The sequence below is a fragment of the Lygodium microphyllum genome, chromosome 23 (assembly GCF_053477565.2).
Source record: "Lygodium microphyllum isolate KBCC chromosome 23, Lygodium_microphyllum_v1.1.10, whole genome shotgun sequence".
Taxonomy (NCBI): domain Eukaryota; kingdom Viridiplantae; phylum Streptophyta; class Polypodiopsida; order Schizaeales; family Lygodiaceae; genus Lygodium; species Lygodium microphyllum.
In genome coordinates, this window is record NC_141157.1 from 81,118,193 (window position 1) to 81,145,337 (window position 27,145).

The 27,145-nt window shown below is 41.7% G+C and overlaps 1 protein-coding gene across 4 annotated transcripts in view; it reads right to left on the reverse strand.

Annotated features, from left to right (window-relative positions):
• Positions 1-531: 531 nt before the first annotated feature.
• LOC148016391 (Spc97 / Spc98 family of spindle pole body (SBP) component) overlaps positions 532-27,145 on the reverse strand; it is a 74,236-nt gene continuing 47,622 nt past the window's right edge. For 3 of the 4 annotated variants that reach the window (XM_087663625.1, XM_087663628.1, XM_087663627.1), the window contains exons 15-24: positions 3,929-4,012; positions 3,671-3,745; positions 3,384-3,554; positions 3,148-3,273; positions 2,942-3,049; positions 2,798-2,860; positions 2,582-2,656; positions 1,419-1,642; positions 1,010-1,191; positions 532-879 (exon numbers count right to left, since the gene is read on the reverse strand). In XM_087663625.1, the coding sequence (XP_087519751.1) occupies positions 1,065-1,191; positions 1,419-1,642; positions 2,582-2,656; positions 2,798-2,860; positions 2,942-3,049; positions 3,148-3,273; positions 3,384-3,554; positions 3,671-3,745; positions 3,929-4,012 (1,053 nt within the window). In that variant the 3' untranslated portion in view covers positions 532-879; positions 1,010-1,064. The remainder of the gene's footprint in view (positions 880-1,009; positions 1,192-1,418; positions 1,643-2,581; positions 2,657-2,797; positions 2,861-2,941; positions 3,050-3,147; positions 3,274-3,383; positions 3,555-3,670; positions 3,746-3,928; positions 4,013-27,145) is intronic. The other variant, XM_087663626.1, reaches the window with a different exon arrangement.

Here is a 27,145-nt window from a genome sequence, read left to right on the forward strand (position 1 = left end):
CAGAGGCTGATGGTGAGTTGGATCCTTTTCCAATTGACTGATTTGTATGTACAAGAGATTTTGGCTTTGGAACACAATGGACCCCTGAAAGAAGCATTTTGGCTTAAGTTCTCTATAAGAAGCATTGAAGCAGTTTTCCATTTCTACGTCCTTTTTATCAACTTCATGAACCACATCTACGTGCGTTGTTTGTTCTCAGTTCCTTCAATGCACCCAGGAGTTGTGCGGAATTATTTTCTGATACCTAGTCTATACGTCTCATTAGTTATGACTGCACTGATTAATGAGGTATTACAACATTCTCCCCACTTAAGGAGTGCAAAACTCTTCTCTGATACGTCATCTCATTCACTGAATGGTTTGATGGACTAGTTCAACACTATCACTTGATCTTAAGTGGGCATACTCATAACTGTTGTCCACAACAAAACTGCCTGGTAACCTATAACATTCTTAAAGTTATCACATTGTACAGAAACACTCTTACGATCACATTACTTTTCAAGGATGAAAGAAACGCATCAGACAGAGTGAGAATGTATTCTCCAAAATTAATTCACAAGAGGGATGTGCTCGCCAGTCACAACTCGCCTTCAACTGCATCCAAAGAGGTAAAACATACAAACTATGAATGCTGATAAGCATTACTGAAATTTTCAAGGAAAAAATCAATCACAGCTTCTCTTCAACTCTGCTACTTGCATATTGATCCCAATCTAAAAGCTTGTTACGTATTGTCACGGTGATGTATGGCGCCACTTCCACACCACATATTGGTAGACCTTCCATCAGAAGGCACTCTGAAGAATATACACAGGAAAATCCTTCACCAGTTCTTCATTGTATTGAATGTCTGAACTAATCCTCCTTGCCTGCTCCCTAAGATTAAGACATTGAAATAAATGTAAGATAATCCTTTGAGATCTACTTCAGCATATTTAACACAGATCAATAAAAGTAGTAAAGTAAGACAACAAATTGACAAAAGCAGGGAATTAAGACCTCCCACCTCTAGCACAGGTTGTACAAGCAACTCTAAATATGGTAAGAAAAACTGGGATGCATCAGAAATCTTGCCCAACACCTTGAAGGCCATGTGCTAAATGAGCTAGATAGGGATCAGTTTGTGAGCTGTTAGTTAAGAGCAGAACAAGCTTTTTCAGCTCTTTGTCAAAGTCCTCTTCAATTTTCCTGCCAGGGAAAAACTATGTCAGACTCTCCAACACAGACTTCATATTAAATAATCTCAAGTGTGTACATCATGCAGTAAAAAATATATCTTTAAGCATGTGAAATGTCTTCTTGAATCCCAGAAAAGTAATTAGTAACCAATATTTCACCACCTCTTGAATGAAAATGACACATGTTTACTTTCGATTTGTAAGCAGAAACTGAAGCTTTCTTAACCTGCACATTACCCTATGGTATTTCTAAAAGTTGCCTCGTCAGCAGGATTGAAGACTTTGGCAGTCTGATCAAGGCCCCGCCTGCTTTTTGAAGCTTTGATTGACAAGTCTGTTGAATTCTCAATGGTCCTAGATCTGGATGTAGCTATGTCAGGATCTGGTGAACACATTGATGGTATCAACCATTGTGTAGCAGTTGCATACTGGAGACAGATTGTCTTCAGCTTCTCAACTTTCTGAAAGAATAGCAAGAAAGAAACAATAATACAAAAACGTCAATGCACAATATAGAAAATCATTTTACTGTGCAATGTTTACAGCTTAGCTTACACATTGCACAAACACTCATGACATAGTTTATACAGTCACGATGTATGTGGTGAAATGCTGAAGACAAACCAGGTGGTCATCTCTCATTATATATGTGATCACAAACAGCAATGCAACTATATGACTACTGAGATCAGAAGTCCTATTGAAGAATCTTTCAAGCTGCCATAAAGAGATGGAGATGGTCAGTTCAAGTTTTGATCGACCAGTGAAGGTAACTTGATATCAGACAACAGTTTTGTTAAGTGCAGTCAAAGTAGCTTCTAAAATCCATTCCTTCCAACTTATAAACACAATGCCTGCTGCACATCTCCATCGTCTCTCCTTTCAGCTCATCTAAATCTCTTCTCTGCTCAGACCTCAATCCCACCAACATAGTCTCTCTACCACTGCTCCTTCCACTCAACCCCCCTCTATTACAACTCAATAGAAACAATCAATCTTTATATTTTTGAAATAAGAGACAAATACTTGAGAATGATGAAGAAAAAGAAAATGAGTAAATGATGAAGAGACAAATTTCAAGTTTTCACACAGTTCCAGTCACTATACAGTCGTCGGAAATGAGTAAATGAAATGAAACAAAAATTAGAACAGCAAAAAAATTGGAGTTTCTGCATGACTCTCCAGTGTCTTGAAAACAGTCTTAAAATCAGCCATTCCTTTAATTATGAATTCAAGTTCCAAAGACTAGCAGGGTTCAAAAAGTAGAAGGTAAGAAAAAAGACCAATAAACATTTCTTGCCAGTCTCAAAAAACTTGATTGATGAGCATACACATGCCATACAATGTCTGGACAAAAGCCTCAATTAGGGGGAAAAAATATGCTGGAGTTGGTTCCTTACTTTGAATATTTCTGGCCAGAGAAGCACGCATTCTTTTAGACACTTATCCAGGAAAAAATCATGCTGTGCCATCACCTGTAAAATTGGTAAAAGTTAATGCATCCCTAGCGTTTTGAAACTTGCTTTATTCAAGGAAACTAGACCAGATTCAAAAACGTGTGATACATTCGTTGTTGATCCAGGGTCCTAAGTTTCTTGAGAGGGTAAGCTACGAACCTCATCTATGCTTTTCACATTCAGTAACTTTCCGTGCATGACATGCCAGTTGGGCTCAAGTACCTATAATACCAAAATAGTGACCAAATCCTTGAGTGTTCTGATGTGCAAACATATACGCAGGAATTCAGACATCAGCATCACCTCAAACGTCAAATAGTGAACAAAAGTTTGTGTAAAATGCAGCATGCGTTGGCATAGCACGTATGACCGTGGCATTGATGTTCCTATAAAGTGAAGCCCACGTGTCACCTGTTAAAGTAGATGGATAACATGGCAAACACAGAGACTCTGTCAGCCACAAAGAACTGCAAATATGTTGAGAGTAAAAAGTGATTGATGCAAGATACCTGATGAACTTGCCATGTGCCACAAAGTTGCCGTTCCACATGTTTGCAGTGGAAAAGGAGCCGAAATATAAGCTGGTACTTCATCAAAGCCTTTCTTGATATTACAAGAGATAGTGGCCATTGTACCTATTCTTCAATGTTGGCACAATACATACAGATGATGTTGAAAAGACACAGATTTATCTCCAATGGATGGAAAAATATCAAAAGAAGGTACTAGACCACAACATAAGCACCTTGTAATTAAGAGCAAAAGTTTCTAGGCCTGTAATGACCCCGGCAGGAGCCTGCTGGCTTGCAGTATCAGAACCACTAGAATCTCCCTGTTTGTCCATTTGAATGCTTGCATCTGCAGCACTACCTATCCTCTGCAGATTCTCGAGTTGCCTCAAAAGGGGAAGCTTTTCCTACGTGTGTTGTACAAAAAACATATAGAGAGATTATTCTCAACTTCATTTGCCAATTGAAGCATTGCCAGTAAAAGTAGCCAAAGATATTACTGTCAGAGCTCAGTTGTGCATACCACATTGCAAAACAAGTCTTCATAATAAGGATCTGATCCAGCCACAGATGTACGCAAAGCCAAATCGAGAAGGGACTGCAAGACATTGGTATGATCATTTTCACACCTCTTTTCTTCTTCAGTCTTCTGAACCTCAATTCAATAACCTTCTAAAGTGAAGGCTACTGTGCTATTTTACATGAAGAGACCCTTAGAACCAAGAGAGCACATGTTTTCTCAAGTGAACATCTGTTTACATCACAAAAGAACTAGAGTCACCTGTAACTTCTCAACAGATATTGAAGTTGGCCTTTTAGCAAGTTCGTCCTTGGCAGTGTCCATAAAGTGCACAAGAAAATCGCCCTGTTTGAAATCAACCACAACAGTATGACTAGCAGGAATTTTATCTATTTTACAAGACACATATGGTATAAAGAAACTTAGAACAAAATAAGAGCAAAGAGAAACATCCAGAGAATATATTTCTGTTTGTCAGGCAAGTATTGTTTAGTAACTCAAGGCCAGATCTGTTTGACAAACATCCCAGCAAATGAATTTGAGAAAGTGGAACTAGGACACAAAAATAGGAAAAGTAAACTTTTTTGAGGACAGTATTTCTATGGTTTACTAAAAATAACCGCACAAACATCTGAAGTTGCACTGCAAAATATTTTCATCCTATTTCTTCAGATGCACCACAACAACATCACAGAATCCACAACGAGGTAAATGCTCATTGGATGCATTTTGCGTCCCTCTAAAATTGAAGTGTGCATATAAAAAGTCCGGAGTACAGTTCAATTAGCCATTCTTCCTGGAAGAGTATCAGTTAAGAGCAATCAGTAGAATAAAAAGCTAGTGCACCACATGCTGGCCATTCCATGGGGGAAGAATGTACCATTTATAGTGTTCCAATGCCCCCTGAGATGTGAAAAGAAGATTTAAACGTATCTGGCACATTGTATCTGCTAAACATAATTACTGATACTCAACCACTGCATGGCAAAATGAAAAACAGTAAGACAGGCCAAAAGGTATCACCTGGGAGAAGTCGGTAGTTTAAGGTATGCAGCCAGTCAATGCAAGATGAGAAAACTCTATATGATTTGGCCAATGGTCATTGTAACTGAGTGCAAGCAAGCTCTTGTGCCCCACCTGAGGGTAGAGTCAACACAAGACTAAGACCTGAAAATATGAAGCCCAAACTGCTGCGCAGATGGGCATTCCATAGACTCTGATTATGTCTATCCAAGGGATCATCACAGGCTGGCTGCCACTGATGTGCTAGAGAGCGTCTTGTCTGCACAAGCCAAGTGCTCAAGCACCCACAACATACCTGGAATGAACCACCAATCGAAAGAAAAGAGGGGACTGTCTTGTCGAAGTTTTTGCAGTGCCAATGCCAAAACTGTGTCAAAAAGTAGGCTGAGAGGTGTTTAGCCTGCCAGTGCAATAGTGCTGCTGGAGCAAAGGCTGATGTAATGGATGAAATACACCTAGACAGACGAGTGGTGTACTAGAAAAATGGGACACAGATGATTTGGACAGGTTTCGAATACAAATGGACTAGAATCATTCCCATCCATCCCATAGAAATCAACATGATAGCTTACTCTCAAGAACCGATAGATGTCAAGACTCATTCAAAAACATCAAGGAAATGTGAGATCAAGGAAATACAAACATACTTTCCAATAACACCCTTTGTCGACACATCACGTGCTTTGGCAACACGCTGATCTGACACTGAGATCCTTGAGCAGATGCCCAAAGGATGGGACCACAAAAACACCATCTCACAAATGGTTGAGACAACCATTAAATGGGACCTCATAACTGTCCAGGTTAGATATCCTTATTATCCAGATTTGTGCATATGTTTTTGCACACATTTTCTACAATGTATGAAGCACATCTAGCTATCACCATCTTCATTGGAATAAAAAATTCAGGACTAGAAGGACAAGGAAACTCAAATTTGTTCATATAAAACTTGTTATCATCTCACAAATGGCTGAGAATCAACCATCAAATGGGACCTCATAAATATCCAAATCAGGCCATCCTTACTTTTTCTAGACTTCTTGTGCAGAGATTTTCCAAATTTATAAAAAATATCCAGTTGTCATTCGAGAGGATGAGGAGCTTCAAATTCTTCCATGTGAAATTGCTGTGACACAAAGCACATAAATCTTGTGGAATACTGTAGCTTGCACTGAGTCATCTTGGTAATGATTAATTTGAGTAGGAAGTATATTAGTAATTATGACTTTGACGTTTTTGGGAGTTCCCAATAGCTATAGGATCATGGGCAATGATGAAATGGACATGGAAACAAGAATACAAAGGCAAATGGAAATAGATACAATTTGGATGTGGAAGAGTATGATACATGAGTTGTTGAATCTACCATCCTCACTTGCAACACATGAGTTTTGAATTCACATGTCCTCACCTATGACTAGGTCCCAAGTGACTTCAGATGCTATAACAGATACATCTGTAGACTGTAACATATTGCCATATAGATCTCAAATCATATATGTGGCCTCATGCAATGATATAATTGATTTGTTAAGCAAAAGTTATAATTACTTCTGGAGAAAAAGCATATCCAAGAAGTGAGTCAATGCTAGGCATAGTCAGCATCATAGTTGCCTAGGGTTTCTGAAACGGGAGGTATGAAACCTGTTTCATAGGTTTCATACAAGTTTTGTAAGAAACAGGTTATATTCGAGATATAAAAATGTATGAAAGTTTTACATACATAGACTGTATGACTCATGTGATGTAGGAAACACAGATTGACATTATTCATTCCTCAACATCTATCCTTATTTATCTTGACTTTTCTAAAGAGTTCACTATCCAATGTGATGTTAGTGGTCGGCGGGGCATTGGAGTAGTTCTATTGTAGGAGTACGGGGTAACAGCCTTGGAGAATCGTAAGCTGAATGACAAAGAGATGGCAATCAATGCTTATGACCAAGAAGTGTTGGCCATTCTTTATGTAACAAAGAAGTGGTATAAATATTTGTATGGCATCCAATTCAGGGTGAAAAGTGATCATTGGCTCCTTAAATATTTCCTATCTCAGTCAAATCTCACTCCCAAGCAATGCACATGGGTAGCAACATTATAGAATTATGACTTTGATATCATACATACTAGGGGCAAAGATAATATAGTTGCTGATTCCTTATCCTAGGGGCATCCAAGGTTTCACCCATTTTCGAACTCCATAGTGATTGGATAGAGGAGATTTAGTAGGTTTATCTTTGAGATCATGACTTTAGCCCTATATTTCAGAAATTACAGCAAGGCATTATGGATGAGAACTTCCAATTTTAGTTAAGACATAGTCTCATATAGTATCATGGTAGGATTGCCATTTCCCATACTTCCCCATTCACATAGAAAATTATCCAAGAAATGCATTCCTTGCTTACAGCTAGTCATTTTGGTGTCTTTAAGACCTATGATAGGATTGCTAAGAGTTTCTAGTGGAAGGGCCTTTGGAAAGATGTTGAGACTTTTATTTCTAATTATATACCATGCTTACAAAACAAGGATAACACATCAGAACTAGGTGGTTTATTACAACCATTGCCTATCCTTGAAGGTAAATGAATGCATATTACTATGGATTCTATCATTGACTTGTCACTAAGAAAGGTGGAATAGCATTTATGTAGTTGTGGATAGACTCACCAACATAGCCCATTTTATCCCTACAAAAGTTCATTATACAACTTCTCAAGTAACCAATCAATTGATGGAGCATGTCTTCCAATTACATGGATTACCGCAGAGGTCATAGTACATGACAAGGATGCCAAGTTTACGAGCAACTTTGAAGATGCAACCTAAAGAGGCATAGGCTCCACATGAACTAGCTCAAGTGTCCAAGTATCACTTGGACTCCAAGAATGGGGTGCTCCTCACCCCCCTCTGAAGCTAGAAACTCTACAAACCACACATCTCATCTCATATAGACATCCCATGAGATTGGATCATATATCTTGTACCCTGTAGCTGAGAGCTATAGCCAATAAACACATGTTTCTTGGAAGCAAGCTCAAACTTATCCCTCTGTTTCTTCGGGATGTGAGCATAGGCATCACACTCAAATACCCTGAAATAGAAAACATCCAGCTTTAGCCCAAGATATGTCTCAAAAGGAGTCTACTCTATAATGACAGATGTAGGTGACCAGTTTAGAATATGAATTGTCGTGGCTACTACTTCAGCCCAAAGACACTGAGGTATTTGCCAATGCTCCATTATAGTTCGATCTATCTCAATCACACTCATATTCTTTCGCTCCAAAATACCTCTCTTGAGGAATGTTCGTATTAGTATACTTCTGAATGAATCCCTCCATCTGCACAAAATCACGATAATTCATTGGAGACAAACTAAACACCTATTTCAATCTGTGTTTACCATGGTAGATTTGCATTTTGCACCTAGCCAACCTTATATAAGCTGGGTAACACATTTGCAAGTAGGGCAACTTATTTCTACACTAGGGCATGTCAAAAAATGGCTAAGCAACCAAAGAGACAATAGGGTTTGTAGGGAGAAACACAAGAGTATGTACGGCGAACACTGAGTAGAGAAGAGAAACTCAGATGAACAAGATGATGAAGAATTGAAATAATGAAGTGACTCTGATCAAAGGGTGCCATAGCACGAAAGATGCCCTAGAGCAAGGAGACTGCCGAAGAAGCCTCTGAGTCTGGACTTTGCAAACGCACAGATGACGAAGTATTGCCGGGAGCAAGGAGACGGCTGAAGAAGCCTCCAAGTTTGCAAATGTAGGCCTAATAAGCTAACACCAACAACAATTGGATGTGATGCCAGGTGATGATGATGAGGCAAAAGCTAAAAGTGCAAATAAAGACAGGCTCTGATGATGATGATGCCAATTGGTGATGTGACGCATAATGGAATGGGAACAACCAAGATGCAACACGTAAACTCGATCTGTCTCTGGTAATAACGCTTGTGAAGGATGAAGATACTCACTACAGAAGATATCTCCAAGCAACCAAACACAAGGTGAGGGATGATGCCTAAGAGATGAAAGCTGTCACCATATGTAGAGGATTGACACCTAGTTGAGGAGAAGGAGAACGAGCTGTGGAAAGACTGTCACCATGTGTGGAGGAAGGTCGCCAACAGAGAAGGACTCTAACACCATAAACATAGCACAAGGTGATGGGAACTGGCACCTGGCAACAGAGGATGAAGATGGTGACATGAGAGAAAAGAGGAGATGATGAGTGACTAATGGAATGAATCAGTGGTGTATATTGGTGTAGAATGAATGGCTGATACTGAATATATAGAGACAAAAAGTCTGGAGTCTCGCCCACTGAAGTCTCTCAAGAGGCCCTCCAACTCTCTCTAAAGACCCTAGAAAGCCTTTTTCGGGCAAGAAACAAAGACCAAAAATGGGAATGAAAAAGGGAAATTGTATGTAATAATGTGGTTTCTCAACACCCCCTCTTAGGCCCAACAAGGAGCACACAAGAGGAGTGAGGTGAAGAGAAGAAGATCCACCCTATAATCTAAGTATGCCACCTCAAAGGAGACCTGTGAAGATAGTCAGGAGACCAAATGAGTAGTAGAATCTAAAACACAACCTCGGGAGAGAAGCCACTAGCTCCATTACACCATGCTTGAAGGAATACAAAGGCCTAGTCATAAAGTTGTTGCCAAAAATCCAAGGGCCCCAATCAAAGATAGATCTTCAAGATGTTGGGTTCAGTGGAGGTGAAATTGCTTGAAAGAGAGCTAAACCTCCGAAGAAAAAGACGTGTGGGAAGAACTTCAAGAGTAGTAGGGTCAGCCTTTGAAACTGAAGATGGAGGAGTCCCCTGTAAAGCTGAAAAAGGAGATGCTTCCTCTGAGGGCGAAGGAAAAGGATCCCCCTCAGAGAGGGAGAGGGACTCCAACTCATGAATCACGAACTCTGAGGTGTCTGATGAAAAGAAAGTGTTGCCGGTCGTGCTGAAGAAGGTATTTGGAGCTCAGAAGCAGCAAAAGCCAAAGAGCACTCAGAGGTGGCTTCTCGAACATGAGTAGAAGAGGGTGGAATAGAAGTAGGCTCAAGGTGAGCCAAGGGTGGGAAACAGTCGTCGTTGACCCTCAATGGAGTGACTATGGAGAAGAGGTGAGCTATGGAAGCCATTTGACCCGAAAATGAATGCGGAAAACCTTCGCGCAATGGGGTGGTCTCCAAGAGGACTTATCGCCTTGTGAGTTCGTACAACCTTTGTCTACTCATGAGGATTTTGTGCGTGTCGGATGCATCTTATGGTCTTGAGCATAGTAAGTTATGCCCATGCAGAACAATCTTTATGGCCCAAAAAGAAAGGGTAGCACAAGGAGTGCCTGGTGAAAGATGCATATACTCCAATGGGTAAGAAGCAAAGGTCAACATTGACAATCTTTTAGAGTATGACCGTTTCTGCCCCAATACACCCGAGAGACAAGCAATCTGGCGATGGAGACACCATGGTACGTATCGGAGTGGCAACCTCTGAAAGGGAGGGTGGTAGGAGAAGAAGGATATCTCCCAGTGACACAACAGAAGTAGAGTAATAATCAAATGTTAATGCTAAACCTACAACATAATGGGACCATCGTGCCTTTTATATGTGCATGGGTGTGAACACACCCTCAGCACATTGTACTTTCATATATATATCTATCTAAAAACCTAAAGAGGTACACTCGTCATTGCATCCACAAGTCATGCTCACTCTCCTCTCTACTATGCACTCTCTCTGTCTCTCTGGAGCTAGCAAGCAATGCGTGTCGATCCTTGCGCCACAAATGGCAACAAACTGGTATCAAAGCAGCACAACTGTTGAATGCTCCATCAGTCCTGCATGAGTCAGTCGGCAAAGTCGGAGTTGCAAGTTGTACAACAGGGCTGACAAAGTCTAAGCCATGGAGTTGCAGGCATGGGCGATAGGACTGACTGGGGCATGCAATAGTGACAAACTGCTGGATGACGTAAGACAGGTCATGGATAGGCGATAGTTGCTCCAAGCACAGGACACGGGAGTTGCGTGTTGACGCAGACGACTGGCGAACAAGCCCAACGCAGACGAACGAAGCAAGCAACAGGGCATGCGAAAGGGTTGCAAGCAACAGCGCTGCGTGACGGGTCCTTGCTGTGTGATGGACGACTGCACGACGACCGGCTGACGTGCGGCAACTGACGGCCAGGCACGCTGATGACTGACACGGCAATTGACGAGACCCGTACAGCCGAACGGGCGCTATCAGTCTTGATGGATCAACGGACTCGTCATCCAAAACATTATTTTCTTCAAAATCTTTTTTTTGAAACCCCTCCCTCTAACCGAGGTTCGCATGCATAACACAAAGAGTGTATATTTGTGCCATCTTGGCCAGGAAATTTGGAACTTTTCCTGCATTTGGGGATTGTGATGTAGGACAATACAATTTGTCTCAGAAATTGCAAGAATTTAAGACATTTTGCCTCTGACATTTGGGACTTTTCATGTACATGTAAAATTGGGCTGAAATTTACCTAATTTCTCGACATTGATGCACATTGGACCCCGTGCAACTTGGGGCTTTTGCTGTTTGGGTGAAATTTGTGCGCCATTTGGTCATTTTATGTACATGTGGGTTTAATTCCATGCAATTTGGACATCTAGCACTTGGAAAAATTTGGGGGTTTTGCTGAAATTGTTCTATTTTGGTAAAATTGGCCTATTCTATGCATGTCAAAAACAATGCAAATGTATAGTTGATGCTTTGTGCACAAAAATTTTGGGGCTTTTGACCGTGCGTGTCAAATTTTGTGCTCGTGGGTACATGTTCAACAGAAATTGCAGCTAAAATTTGGGACTTCTCATATAATGCAGTGTATTTGCCCTTGGAACAGCTGTAATCAGTGATGGAGTGCTGTAGCACATGGTTTGGTGCTTCTGAAAATTTACTTACAGATCTGAAATTTTCTGCTTCTACATGGTCATTTATTGCTGGTTGGTACTTGTTTGTACCTTGGTCACTTGTGTGACAGTTTGGGCCTGCATTTGCTGAATTTTATGGTCACATTTGGGCTGAAAATCATGGCTGGCAGCAGTGACTGCAGTAATCTCATACACATTAAGAAGCTTGAAGGAGCACATAATTTTGCAGTCTGGCAAAAATAGTGCTACAATATTCTATTGCAGAAGAAGCATGCAAAGCCAATTAAGACCAAAGGGGCAAAGCCTGCACATATGGAACAGGAAGATTGGGATGAGTTAAATGAGCTTGCACGCTCAACCATCAAGCTATCGATTTCTGATGCCTTGATGTTTAACATTGAAGGTTTGGATTTTGCATATGCTGTTTGGATTTGACTGGAAGAACTGTATGCACAAAACAGTGCCGCAAGCAAAGTGTATTGACTGAAAAATCTAGTGGATTTACGTATGAAAGAGGGCACAGCAATGTCCACTCACTTGAGTGAGTTTAACTCCATTTTTAGCCAGCTGGCTGCCTTGAAGTTCTTGATTGATGAAGAATTTAAGGCTATGTTCTTGCTTTGCACTCTACTAGAGAGTTGAGATACATTCAAGACTGCTATGAGCAATTCTAATGTGATTCTTTTGTATGTTGATGTGGAGAGTGCTCTACTCATGGAAGAAATGAATCGGCAGAACAATGCATCCAGTAAGTCTTCCAGTGCTTTGCATACTAGGGGGAGATCACAGCAGAAAGGCAAATCTAATAGCAAGGGATGCAATAAATCACGTAGCAAGGATGTTAAATGCCATCATTGTGGCAAGGGTCACTTTAAACGTGACTGCTACAAATGGAAGAAAAAGAACGGAAAGGGAAAGATGACAAATGATAGGAAGGAAGAAAAGAAAGAGAGTCAGCCTAAGAAGAGCAGTGTCAAAATTGAAGAGGTGAATGTAGTCACTCATGACAGTGACAGTAGGAATGAAGTACTCTTAGTCTCTTCACACTTTAGTATACATGCTTTACTTGCAGATACAAATGATGACATGCATACTTGGATTCTCAATTCAAGTGCTTCCTTTCATGTCACCCCTCATCGTGAGTGGTTCTCTGACTATACAGGGGGTCAACATGGTATTGTCCATCTTGGAGACAACTATACATGTGATATTGCAAGTATTGGCGGTGTGCAGTTGCAGTTTCAGCATGGCTCTGTCTTCACACTTCAGCATGTACGGCATGTACCTGAGCTCAAGAACAGCTTGATTAGCACAGGGCAGCTAGATGATGGATTTCATACCACCTTTGGTGATGGAAAATGGAAGCTCTGTAAGGAATCTAGAGTGATTGCTAGAGATTGTAAAAGTGATACCTTGTATCCTCTCCATGTATCTAGTATGAGTGATCATGTTGTTGCTGTGTAAGTGTTTCGTTGTGGCATGGCTCGTTGGGACACATAAGTCAAACTGGAATGAAAGTGCTTTCTCGTTTGGGTTACTTGCCTTGTCTTTGTTATGCTGATTTTGAGCATTGTGATCATTGTGTTTATGGTAATGCACAAACGTCTCATAAGAAGTTTCTTTCGTTGAAATCTTCTCCTCTTGAGTTAGTACATTCCAATGTGTATCAGAGGTCAAGGTTATCTTTAGAAGGAAAGAAATATTTTGTCACATTTATTGATGATGCTACACAAAAGGTATGGGTTTATCCTATTTGTAGCAAGGATGAAGTGCTTGACAAGTTTAAAAAATTCTTGGCATTGGTTAAAAATCAGACCGATAAGACACTTAAGTATCTTCGCTCTGACAATGGTGGGGAATATGTGTCCAAGGCCTTTCAGGCATTTTGTGACAGCAAAGGGATAAAAAGGGAGCTCACTCCCCTCATAATCCACGCCAAAATGGAGTTGCAGAGGGTATGAATCCAACCATACAGGATAAGGTCTATACAATGCTGTCTCATGCTACATTACTCCATGGTTTTTGGGCAGAGGCTATTATGACAACTATACACTTTATTAATCGGTCACCAAACAGGTCTTTGGGGCAAGGGGGGAGAAGGGAGGGAGAGGAGTTTCCCAAGGAGCGTGGTCGGGCAAGCCACCTTCGTATGTACACTTGAAAATGTTTGGTGGTGAAGCATTTGTGCACATTCGTTAAAAAAAACGCAACAAACTTAAGCCAAAGTCCTATAAATGCATTTTCCTAGGATATGGTGATGAGGGTGAAATGGGGTATAGATTATGGGATCCCGAGAAAAGGAAAGTAGTATGCAGCAATGATGTTATCTTCCGAGAAATTCGCATGCATAAACAACCCGAAAAGACTAAGGTCCATAGGGTGCCTCTCTTTGTGAACTGACAATTACTTGTGTCAAGTCTTGGTAGTGGCAAGAACACTTTGCCCCGTTGACAGGGGGATGTGCCTACTCACTGGCAGATGTTTGTATGACATGTTTGGGTGTTGGATTCATGCTTATCGACTGTCATATGCCTATGTTATGCCCGCATGATGCCAGCTTTGGTCTTGGTAGTATCTGATTGACCTGGGATCCGAGTTTGCACTGTTAGCTCTCATTTACTGAAATCTGTAACTTATTACAGCAAGCATATATGTATGGACTGACATGGATTTTTCATGCTGAAATATTCTGAAATGATGTACTTTCACTAGTGCTTGGTGGGCAGCAGCTTTGGTTACATTTTTCTCACCATTTTCTCTCACTTTTGGTGATTTTTTGTCATTTTCTGCAATAAACAACAAGCAGTTTTGAACTGTCTACAGTTTTCCAGCCTGCATTATGGCGAGTTCGTCCACTGATCATGCTATTTTCAACATCACTAAGCTTAATTGTACGAATTACTCTTATTGGAAGAGCCAGATTTGGCAGGTGTTGGTGCAAAAATCGCAGATCAAACCTGAGGTTTAGTGGGCATCTGCCTACAACTCTGCCACATGAGGAATGGCTTGAGCTTGATGAGTTATACAAGTCCACTATTGTATTATCTCTCACAAAACAAGTTCATTACAATGTCTTTGAGGAAGAACAGAGTGCATGGCAGTTGTGGGATAAAATCAAGAATCTCTATGACAAGAAATGTCCAACGAATCAGATGTATTGGCTGAAGCACCTTATGGATCTACGCATGAAGGAGAATGTGACTATGTCTGCTCACTTGAGCCAGTTCCATGCTATACTCAAGAACTTGACTTCGCAAGACATCACCTTTGTAGAGGATGTTACTCCTCTTTTCTTGCTTGGTACTCTTAATGAGTCATGGGATGTATTCCGCACTGCATTATGTGCCTCTACTGTTATCTTGAACTTATCTAATTTTGAGAATGCTCTTCTGCAGGAATAGGTTAACCGTAAGAATTTTTGGATGCCTCTCGCGTGTCGCATGCTATGACAGTTAGAGGCAAGAATGATGGATATGGAAAGCATGGCAGTGGCAGTGGCAGTGGCCGTGAACGGGATTCTCAGAAATCTCGGTCCAAGTCTCATGGGAAGTCACGTAGCAAATCCCGTGGCAGGAATGTAGATGTTACTTGTCACCATTGTGGAAAAAAGGGCCATATTAGGCCACAATGCCATGAACTGCGCAATGAAAGGCGCAAAGATAAGGGAAAAGACAAAGTGCAGGATAAGTCTTCTGATCGCAACATAGTGCCTGCAAAGTCCAGTGTTAAAATTGAAGAGATCAATGTTATGCAGCCCGAGAATGTTGATAATGATTATATCCTTGTAGCTTCTTCTAGTGCTTCACAGATGACAGAGATACACTCTATGTATGCACAGTGTTGGCTCTTGGACTAAGGTGCTTCCTTTCATGTGACACATTGCCGAGAGTGGTTTCATTAATACCGTACTGTTTCGAGTTCTGTGCGCTTGGGTGATGATAGCTCTCTTGATATTGTGGGCATTGGTGCTGTTAGGCTCCAGTTTCCTTCTGGCAGCAGTTTTGTTATGTAGGATGTACGTCATGTACCTGCTTTGACATGCAATCTCATGTCAGCTGGACAGCTTGATGATGCAGGATATCATGTATGTTTTGGAGACTCTGTATGGAAGATCACCGTGGTAGACTTGTGATTGCGAGAGGTGCTAAGGCTGGCAACCTCTATCCCTTGATTGTATCAGCTTCTTCCCTTTATCATGTTTTGTCTGTGGGTTCTATCCCACATGTATCTCTTTGGCATGCCCGTTTGGGCCATATGTCTTTGAAGGGAATAAAAATGCTTTCTCGTTTGTAGTGCTTACCGCTCCTTGATTATGCATGTTTTGATTCATGTGAGCATGGTCTTTATGGCAGGCAGACTAGGTCTACGCATAAGAAGTTGGTAGGCCACACATGAGTGAGCCCTTGGCATTGGTACATTCGGATGTCTGTGGGCCCATGCCTTGTCAGTCTATGGGTGGTGCCAAGTATTTTGTTACTTTCATAGATAATTTTTCACGGAAAGTTTGGGCTTATCCCACTAAGCTAAAATCCGATGTCTTGCCTGTGTTTCAGAGATGGCTTGCATTGGTTGAGAACCAGTCTGGGTATAGGCTCAAATGCCTAAGGACAAATAATGAGAATGAGTATGTCTCACGTGGTTTTGAGCAGTTATGTGATGAGAGGGGTATTAAGCGTTAGTTGACCGCCCCCTACATCCCTCCCCGAGAATGGTTTGACTGAGCGGATGAATAGAACCATCCAGGAGCGTATATGCAGTATGCTTAGCCATGCAGGCCTACCACAGAGCTTTTGGGCTGAGGCAATTAGTACAACTGTGCATATCATAAACAAATCACCTTCTAGTGGTTTGGATTTCCAGGTTGCAGAGGAGGTATGGATTGGAAAATCTCCCTCTTATGCACATCTCCGTGTCTTTGGATGTGAGGCATTTTACCATGTGCCCAAGGACAAGAGAAGTAAGCTGGATCCTAAGAGTGTCAAATGCATTTTCCTTGGTTATGGGGATGCAAGCGAGATGGGTTACTGTCTCTGGGATCCACAGGCGCGGAAAGTCATCCACAGTCATAATGTAGTCTTCCATGAAGACAAGATGCATAGGCAGCCTGAGAGAGTTATTGAGATCCGCAGGGTCATATTTCAAGAGGAGCCGAGAACTCCCGCACAGCCAATTGGACAGCGTACAGCTGCAGCAGATGCTCATAGTCAGGGTGTTGGACAGACAGCTGGGCAAGCAAAAGAGCCTGCCATGAGACGGTCTACTAGAGACAGACGTCCACCTGATAGATTTCAGCCCTCGATGCATTGTCTTGGTTACAGATGCAGGAGAGCCTTTCACTTATGATGAGGCTATGCGCAGGGGTAACAGTCACTCCTGGGAGAGAGCTATGCAATCTGAGATAAGACTCCTTGCATAAGAATGAGACTTAGGATTTGATTTCCTTGCCTAAGGGCAAGAAGGCTTTGCCATACAAGTGGGTGTATAAGCTGAAAAGTACCCCTGGACACCCCAAGCTGGCATACAAGGCTAGATTGGTAACAAAGGGTTTTAAACAGGAGCATGGTGTGGACTTTGATGAGGTCTTTTCTCCTGTGGTTAAGATGACCACCCTGCGCTTAGTCTTGGCTTTGGTTACTCAGCTTGACTTGAATTTATACCAGATGGATGTCAAGACGGCTTTCTTACATGGGGACTTGCATGATGAGATTTATATTAAGCAGCCTAAGAGCTTTGCAAAAACCTGGCAGGGAACACCTAGTATGCAAATTGAAGAAAAGTCTTTATGGCTTGAAACAGGCACCTAGGGAGTGGTATCATAAGTTTGATGCCTTTATACAGTCACAGGGCTATAGCAAGATTGCTATGGATCCTTGTCTTTACACGAAAAAAGCCCGTGATAGTTCTTTATTGATTTTGGTACTCTGTGGATGATATGCTAATAGCAGGGAAAGCTCATGATGAGCTAGATGCTCTTAAGGCTCAGCTCAAGAAGAGCTTTGAAATGAAAGATCTAGGACAGGCCGCTCATAGACTTGGTATGCGCATTAGACGCGACAGGCATCAGGGACTCCTCTACTTGTCACAGAGGGAGTACATTCATAAAGCCCTTGAGCGCTTCCGCATGCAGGACGTAAAGCCTATTGGCTGTCCATTGCCTTCTTATGTGAAGGTATCACAGGCTAATTGTCCGCAGACAAATGGGCAAAGGGCCGAGATGGCCAAGTTTCCCTATGCATCCGCAGTAGGCAGTCTTATGTATGCCATGATAGTCACTCGTCCAAATATTGCCTTTGCAGTTGGTGTTGTGGCACGCTATATGGCTACACCTGGCAATAAGCATTGGGATGCCGTGAAGGGTATCATGAGGTACCTGAAGGGCACTGCAAATATGTGCATACGCTATGGCAGCCAGGATACAAGAGTCGTGGGGTACACTGACTCTGATTATGCAAGACATGCAGATAATAGGAAGTCCACTTCCGGCTATGTATTCACATATGTTGGAGGAACTGTTTCTTGGATGTCCAGGGTGCAGAAATGCACGGTCCTTTCTACTACAGAGGCCGAGTATGTTGCAGCCACTGAGGCTTGCAAGGAGGCCATTTGGTTAGGTCGTTTGGTTGCTGACCTTGGTATTGATACTATCCCTACACTGCATTCAGATTCTATGAGTGCTATTCAGTTAGCCAAGAATCCGGTCTTCCATGCGAAGACGAAACACATTGAGGTGAGGTATCACTTCATATGTGTGGTCGTTGAGGACAAGTCTGTTGATCTTGTCAAGATCTCGATTGACCAGTCTTTGCTCATCCTGTTGTACATGTGTACATGTTGTACTGTCTTTTTTATTTTTCTTTTCACTCCTCACTAGGGTAGATTCGCCTTTAAGTGGAAGGTTGTTCAGGGTAAAGACGCCTCCGCCTAGCCGCCCATGTATTACTATACTGACAGTCACCGCCACTACACACTGCAGGTAGCGGACGCCCGTCACCGTTACTTTATTCTTTATTCTTTTAGTGACAGTTTGAATAAACGAAGGCCCAGTCACACATTGTGACTATTGGAATTCCCATTTCTTGTCTCTCACTTTCTTGCTCTTGCTCTCTCGCCATAGCTCTCGCGTGCAAGCTTCGATTCTTCTCACCTTTCACAAACAATGTGGCTGATTATATCATATTGACAAGCTGTGGTGAACCATCTTACTTCAAGGAAGCAATGGACAGACAGGACAACAAGAAATGGTATAAAGCCATGTTGTCAAAGATGAAATCTCTTGAGAAAAATGGCACTTGGGACTTGGTGCAATTGCCTAAAGGGCAAAAAACCCTTCCATGTAAATGGGTTTACAAGATGGTCACCTCTGATTTCTCGCCAAAGTATAAAGCAAGATTGGTTGCAAAGAGGTACAAGCAGGAACATGGAGTTGACTTCCATGAAATCTTCTCTCTCGTAGTCAAGATAACTACATTGAGAACCATTTTGGGCTTGGTTGCAACTAAAGATATGGAGCTCATACAGATGGATGTAAAGACTGCATTCTTACATGGTGATCTGCATGAAGACATATATGCTGCAACCTGAAGGGTTTGTGGCAAAAGGAAAAGAGAAGATGGTATGTAAACTGAAAAGCAGTTTGTATGGGCGGAAACAAGCAACAAGAGAATGGTATCATAAGTTTGATACATTTATGCAGTCTCAAGGTTTTCATAGAAGTCAAGTGGATCACTGCTTGTACACCAGGAAGGCCGCAGATGGCAACTTGAATATCTTGGTTCTATACGTTGATGACATGTTGATTGCTGGCAAGGATACTCATGCCTTGGACTCACTGAAGCAAAGTCTTTATAGCAGCTTTGACATGAAGAATCTTGGTGATGCAAATCACATTCTTGGCATGCAAATACTCAGAGATAGGTCAAAAGGATTACTCTATCTATCATAGTAGAGCAGTGTTTCAATATGGAGGAGGGGGGAACAATTGGGTTTCATTGAATCCATATGTGAAACTCAATGCAGAGGACAACCCTACATCTGATGATGAGAAGGCTGAAATGGCCAAGATACCATATGCTTCAGCTGTTGGCAATTTGATGTATACTATGGTTGCTACGCGTCCTAACATTGCCTTTGCAGTGGGAGTGGTTAGCAGATACATGGCAAACCCTAGTAAAAAGCATTGCGAAGTAGTGAAAGGTATTATGAGATACCTCAAGGCACAAAGGATTTGTGCATCTGCTTTGGAAAGCAGAAGGCACTTGTCGTTGGCTTTACAGATGCAGACTATGTTAGCCATGTGGATTGCAGAAAGTCCACTTCTAGGTATGTGTTTACCTTCACAAAAGAAGCAAGCATTCTCTTGGATCTCCAAGCTACAAAAGTGTGTTGCATTGTCTACTACAGAGACAAAGTATATGGCTGCCACTGAGGCATGCAAGGAGGCTTTATGGCTTTCACGTCTGGTGGGAGAGCTTGGCATTACAAAGTTACCTATTCTCCATTGTGATAGTTAGAGTGCTATCATGCTAGCACGAAATCCCGTCTTTTATGCAAAGATGAAGCACATACAGCTGAAGTATCACTTCATTAGAGATGTACTTGACAGCAAGAGCATTGAGCTTGTCAAAGTGCATACAGATAATAACCTTGCAGATCTTCTCACGAAGGGTGTTCCAGCAGAGCAGTTTACTCATTGCCAACAGATGGTGGGAGTTGGATAGATATATGTATTTCAACTTTGTACATACCTAGACTTACCTGATTCTTTTCTCCCCTTAAGACACATTGCCTTTAGGTGGGAGGTTGTTGGAAATAAAGGGCCATCGTACCTTTTATATGTACACGGGTGTGAACACACACTTAGCACATTGTACTTATATATATATATATATATATATATATATCTAAAAACCTAAAGAGATACACTTGTCATTGTACCCACAAGTCGTGCTCACTCTCCTCTCTACTCTGCACTCTCTCTCTCTATCTCTCTACTGCTAGCAAGCACGGCGTGTCTCGATCCTGGCGCCACAGATGGCAACACGTCTTTTTGTACTCTAATGGCAGATGATCTTCACAGCTCACTGAGCGTCTCTAGCTCTAATACCATGTCAAGAAATGACTAAGCAACCAAAGAGATAGTAGGGTTTGTGGAAAGAAACACAAAGTATGTACGGCAAACAATGAGTGGAGAAAAGAAACTTAGATGAACAAGACAATGAAGATTTGAAATAATCAAGTGAATTTTATACAAGGGTATCGTAGCATAAAGGATAGCTGGGACTAGGGACTGCCAAAGAAGCCTTTGAGTCTACAAACGAAAGAATGATGACGTGTCACCTGGAGCAGGGAGACTGCGGAAGAAGAGAAGCCTTTGAATCTACAGTGTAAGGATGAAGATTGGTACCTAGGGCAGAAAGACAGCCAAAGAAGCCTTTGAGTCTGCAAACACAAGCCGGATGAGCTAACACTAACTAGATGTGATGCCAAGTGATGAAGATGAGACAAAAGCTGAAAACACAAATGAAAACAGCCTCTAATAATGATGATGCCGGCTGGAGATGTGACACTTGATGGAAGGGAAGTAGCCAGGATGCAAAATGCAAATTCTAGCTGTCTCTAGTGATGACGCTTGTGATGGATGAAGATGCCACTTGCTGCAGAAGATACCTCAAAGGAACCAAACGCAAGGTGAGGGATGATGCTTAAGAGATGGAAGTTGTAGCCAGATGTAGAGGACTGATGCCAGGCTATGAAGGAGGAGTGCCAACTATGGAAAGAATATCACCATGTGTGGAGAAAGATGGTGGAAAGAGAGGAGAAAGAAGAGATGATGGGTGACTCACGGAATGAATCAGTGGTGTATGGTGGTGTGGAATGAATGGGTGATACCAAATATATAGGCACAAACACTCTCAAGTCTTGCCTACTGAAGTCTCTTGAGAGGCGCTCTGACTCTCTCAGAAGGCCTTAGAAAGCCTTTTTGGGGTTGGAAAAGAAAACCAAAAATGGGAATGAAGAAGGAAATTTGTATGGAATGATGTGATTTCTCAACAAGACAGTGTCAAATAGGCTGTGCGATATCATTTTGCAGATTCAAACATGCGTTTCCTGCAAGCAGCCCCCCTCCAACCTACATTTCATTGTAGGGCACCCCCTTTCTGCTGAGCAACAAGTATTTACTGTTGGGCAGCAGCCTTTCAAGCTAGGTGTGTCTCATCAGCCCACAGCATCCTCTTTGCAGTTCTTTCCAATTGCTTTTCTATGTTGTAAATGAAGGGCCATTGTGCCTTTTATATGTGCTCGGGTGTAAACACACCCTTAGTACTTGTACTTTAGTCCTTTACATATAACTATCAAAAATGTAAAGAGTGGTACATCTTTTCGTACCCAAACATCGTGCATCACTCTCTACTACTCTCTCTCTTTTTTTTCATAATCTCTCTCTCTCTCTCTCTCTCTCTCTCTCTCTCTCTCTCTCTCTCTCTCTCCGTCATTGCCATTGCCTAACATAGAACGAACCTTCATTACTAGTCAACCACCACAAACTAGTATCAAAGCTGAAGGTTGCAAGGTGTCAGTCCTGGTCAAGGGTGCCACAACCAACAAGCCCTTGGCAGGCAAGCAACAAGACGGATAGGTCAATGCGGGGCAAAGAAAGGCCCTCGACGGGCAGTTCAATACGTCATCCAGGTGTCAGTGCAAGGTAGTTTGTCGACACATATGCAGGTTAGGGCATGTCAGCGTGGGTGTAGGTTCGGCAAGCAATCCACCGTCGCCCATCACACCTTTTTTTTAATAAAGAAATCAATTTTTTTCTTCCAAGGTCTATCATTTGTTTAAAATCTACAGGCTTTCACACACACACAAGCACAATCCAACAAATTCCAGAGATTAGGTATACCTATACTCCTAGACATTGGGGATTTTTGTGTACGCGAGAGATTTTACTCGTAGAGTAAAATTTGTGGATTCTTGCCCATCTGACAATGGTGGGGAATATGTGTCTAAAGCCTTTCAGGCCTTTTGTGGCAGCAAATGGATAAAAAGGGAGCTCCCTGCCCCTTATAATCCCCCCCAAAATGGTGTTACAGAGCGTATAAATAGGACTATTTAGATGAAGGTCCATACCATGTTGTCGCATATTGCATTACCTCATGGATTGTGGGTGGAGGCTATTATGACAGCCTTACACCTGATAAACCGGTCACCAAATAGGTCTTTGGGGAGGAGAGTTTCTCAAGAAGTGTGGTCGAGTAAGCCACCTTCGTATATACACTTGAAAGTGTTTGGCTACGAGGCATTTGTGCACATATGCAAAGAACAATGCAACAAATTGGAGCCAAAGTCCTATCAATGTATTTTCCTAGGATATAGTGACGAGGGAGAAATAGGGTATAAGTTAGGGGATCTTGAAAAAAGAAAATTGTACCGGGAAGATCGCATCCATAAACAGCTTGAAAAGACAGAAGAAGTGAGAAGGGTTGTGTTCTGAGAAGAAATACTTGTAAAATAGTAAAGAGTGCTTGTTGTACAGTAGCAAATACCTGCTATAAATGACCCTATAAATGCAAGGAATGATGCTAAAATTGATCAACAAGAAGTTGCCCATGATATACCACAATTTCAGCAAGAAAATGTGCCATTCGAACAGCCAAAACAGGCAGTACAGCTTGCTGAACCTTTGGGACAGCAAGCTATTAATGCGGATTTGCAAGTTGAACAACCAGCAAACACTAATCATTGGGTCCGTAGGTTGACCACAAATACCAAACAACTAGATAGGTTTGTTTTCCTGATGTGAATTATGTTGTTAATTATGTCATGTTGACATATTGTGGTGAACCATCATGCTTCAAGGAAGCAATGGACAGAGAGGACAGCAAGAAATGATATAAAGCTATGTTATCAAAGATGGAATCTCTAAAGACAAATGGTACTTGGGATTTGGTGCATTTGCCTAAGGGGCAAAAAATCCTACCGTGCAAATGGGTTTACAAAATGAAAGTCACCTCTGGTTCCTCGCCAAAGTACATAGCACAACTGGTTACCAAAGAGTACAAGTAGGAACACAAGATTGACTTTGGGATAGATCGAAAGGTCTTCTTTATATGTCACACCAGAAGTGTGTATCCAAGATGTTGCAACATTTCAATATGCAGGAAGAAAATGCAATTGGAGTACCATTGCTTCCAAATGTGAAACTTAGTGCAAGGGACAGGCCTACATCTGATGATGAAAAGGTTGAAATGGCCCTGCATGCTTCAGCAGTGGGTAGCTTGATGTATGCTATGGTTGCTACATATCCTGGCATAGCATTTGCGGTGGGAGTGGTTAGCAGATACGTGGCAGATCCTTGTAGAAAGCATTGGGAAGCAGTGAAAGATATCATGAGATATCTTAAGGGCACAAAGGATATGTGCATCTGCTTTGGAAAGCAAAAAACATCTGTCATTGGCTTTACAGATGTGCAAACTACGCAGGTCATGTTGACTGCATGAAGTCTACTTTAGGGGATGTATTCATCTTCACAAGGGAGCAATTTCTTGGATCTCCACGCTACAAAAGTGTGTTGCCTTGTCTACAACAGAGGTAGAGTATGTGGCTGCCATTGAGGCATGCAAGGAGGTTTTATGGCTTTCATGTCTGGTCGGAAAGCTTGGCATTACTAAGACTCCTGACCTCCACTGTGATAGTTAGAGTGCTATCATGCTAGTACAGAATCCGTCTTTCATGCAAAGACGGAGCACATACACGTGAAGTATCACTTTATCAACGATGTACTTGACAACAAAAGCATTGATCTTGTCAAGCTACATACAAATGATAATCCTACAGATCTTCTCACGAAAGGACTTCCAATAGAGCGGTTTGCTCATTGTCGACAAATGATGGGAGTTGGATAGTATATGCTTTATGTATGAATGATACATGGCATTCTTAGCCAGATACACATCACTCTAGCTATCACATCCCAATATTGGAGTACTCATAGACATGCGGGGATCCTCTGCAAGTCTGCTCAACTATATAGCTTCCTTAGAAGCTTCAATAGCTGATATGTATTCAGCTTCAATAGTACTCAGTGCTATGATGTTCTGCAACCTGGAGCACCAAGAAACGGCCCCACTAGCAATTGTAAAGACATACCCGGTAGTGGACCAGCGAGTGTCCAAGTCACCTACCATATCTACATCACAATAGCCCTACAGACTAAGTGCACCCTGCCCATAGCAAATACACTTACTTTGTGTACCTTTTAGATATCAAAGAATACACTTGACAGCCTTCCAATGTGTTTTGCCAAGATTTGGCATAAACCTACTAACAACTCCCACTGCATGAGCAATGTCTGGACGAGTAGCGACCATAGCATATATAGGAGAGCCACAAGCTAATACATAAGAGACTCCCTTCATAGCATTGGCTTCCGGGTTGTTGGCTTTACTAAGCTTAAGATATGGAGGTAAGGGTATTCCAAGCGGCTTAGCTTCAGCCATGTTAAATCTGTCCAATACCTTTTCAATGTACTTTTCTTGAGATAAAAACAGCAATTTCTACATTCTATCACTGTGAATCCTCATGCCCAATATATGCTCTGCATTCCCCAAATCTTTCATGGAGAAAGCTGATTTCAGCTAATCTTTGAGAGCATCCAAGCTAGTATTTCTTTTCCCAACTAGCAACGTATCATTCACATACAAAACAAGTATGATGGGGTTGCCATTTGTATCCTTTTTCATGTACAAACAATGATCTGCATGACTGCGAGTAAACCCATCAGAGATCATAAAAGTGTCAAACTTTTTGTACCACTGCCGTGGTCCTTGCTTCAGCCCATACAAGCTGCGTTTTAGTTTACATACCAACTGCTCTTTTCCAAGAACTACAAAGCCCTCGGGCTGTTTCATGTAGATTTCCTCATCAATGTCACCATGCAAAAAAGCCGTTTTCACATCCATGCTCTAAATCCAATACAGCAGTAAGAGCAAAAAGCACATGTAGAGTAATCATCTTCACAATAGGTGAGAAGACCTCTTGGAAGTCAATTCCTTCCTTCTATGCATATCCTTTGGCAACCAGTCTTGCCTTGTACTTGGGTTTCCCATCAACTCTCTTGACTTTGTAAACCCATTTGTTTAGAAGAGGCTTTCTTCCTTTGGGCAACGACACAAGATCCCAAGTATCATTAGCATACAGAGATTTAATCTCTTCCTGCATAGCTAGCTCCCACTTACTGCTGAATTTGCATGACTTGGCCTCTTTATATGTAAGAGACTCACCCTCATCTATAAGCATCATATAGTGCAAAGAGGGGTCATACCTATGTGACTGCCTTCTTAAGCGTGTAGACCTGCGTACCCAATAATCTACATTCTCAAGAATCCGGTCTACATCAGGAGGTATGTTATTTTCAACATTTATTGGCTGCTGTAAGCCATTTTCAGCATGTTGTTCATGTTGTACAACACCTTTATTTTCATTTCCAACACCTACATTTTCATAATCAGCAAGTCTATCTTGTTGTCCATGACCACCTTGCGCTTCTTTTTGTTGTCCAACATCATCTAGCTCAAAAATGACCAGCTAATCATCAGTTTCAACCTGTGGTACAACATCATGAGTCTCATCATTTGAAGTAATAAGTGGCTGCAAATTCTGAAATTTAACCTTTTTTATGTCTTCATTAGAGGCTAAAGTACTTTTCAGCAACTTTGCCTCATTAAACACAATATTACGGCTACAAGCAATTTTCTTGGACTATGGTAACCACACTCTATAGCCAAATTCACCCTCGTCACCATAGCCCATGAAAATGCCTTTGATGGATTTTGGGTCAAGTTTATTCCTCAGCTCATCTCTAACATGCACAAAAGCATCACAACCGAATATCCATAAATGGTCATATGAGGCCGATTTACCAGACCAAACCTCCTCAAGGATGCCATTATTTAAGGACCTGTTCGGAGAGCGGCTGCAAATGTGAACCGCGGTTTTAAGTGCCTCTCCCCAAAATTCATGAGGGAGATTAGTAGTGGACAGCATGCACCACACTCTTTCACATAAAGTCCTATTGTATCTTTCAACCACCCCATTTGAAGAAGGGTTGTAAGGAGCTGTAAGCTTCCTCTTGATTCCATGCAAGTCACAAAAAGACTTAAAACTCAGTAGATGTGAACTCACTCCCATTATTAGTTCTTAAGCATTTCAGCTTTCTACCTGTCTGAGTGGTCACAAATGAATAGCCATCTCCTTATCTATAAGCTTGTGACTCTCAAAGGCAATAAATATTTATTATTGTAGCAATACTAACCCTATGCCATGGCAACTAGCATCACATTGTATAATAAACTCTTTAGAGAAATGAGAGTTGGATTTTGGGACCCATTTTTGAAGTGTTTCAGCTCATTCTTGGAGCAAAAAAGTGATCGGGAGGCATGAAGGACCAAATTTTCATGCAAAATTGAACGGTGGCGGATGGTCGAGCTAGAGTTTTCCTAAGTGGATTTCAACGCTAGGAATCCAAAGCAAGTCTCCA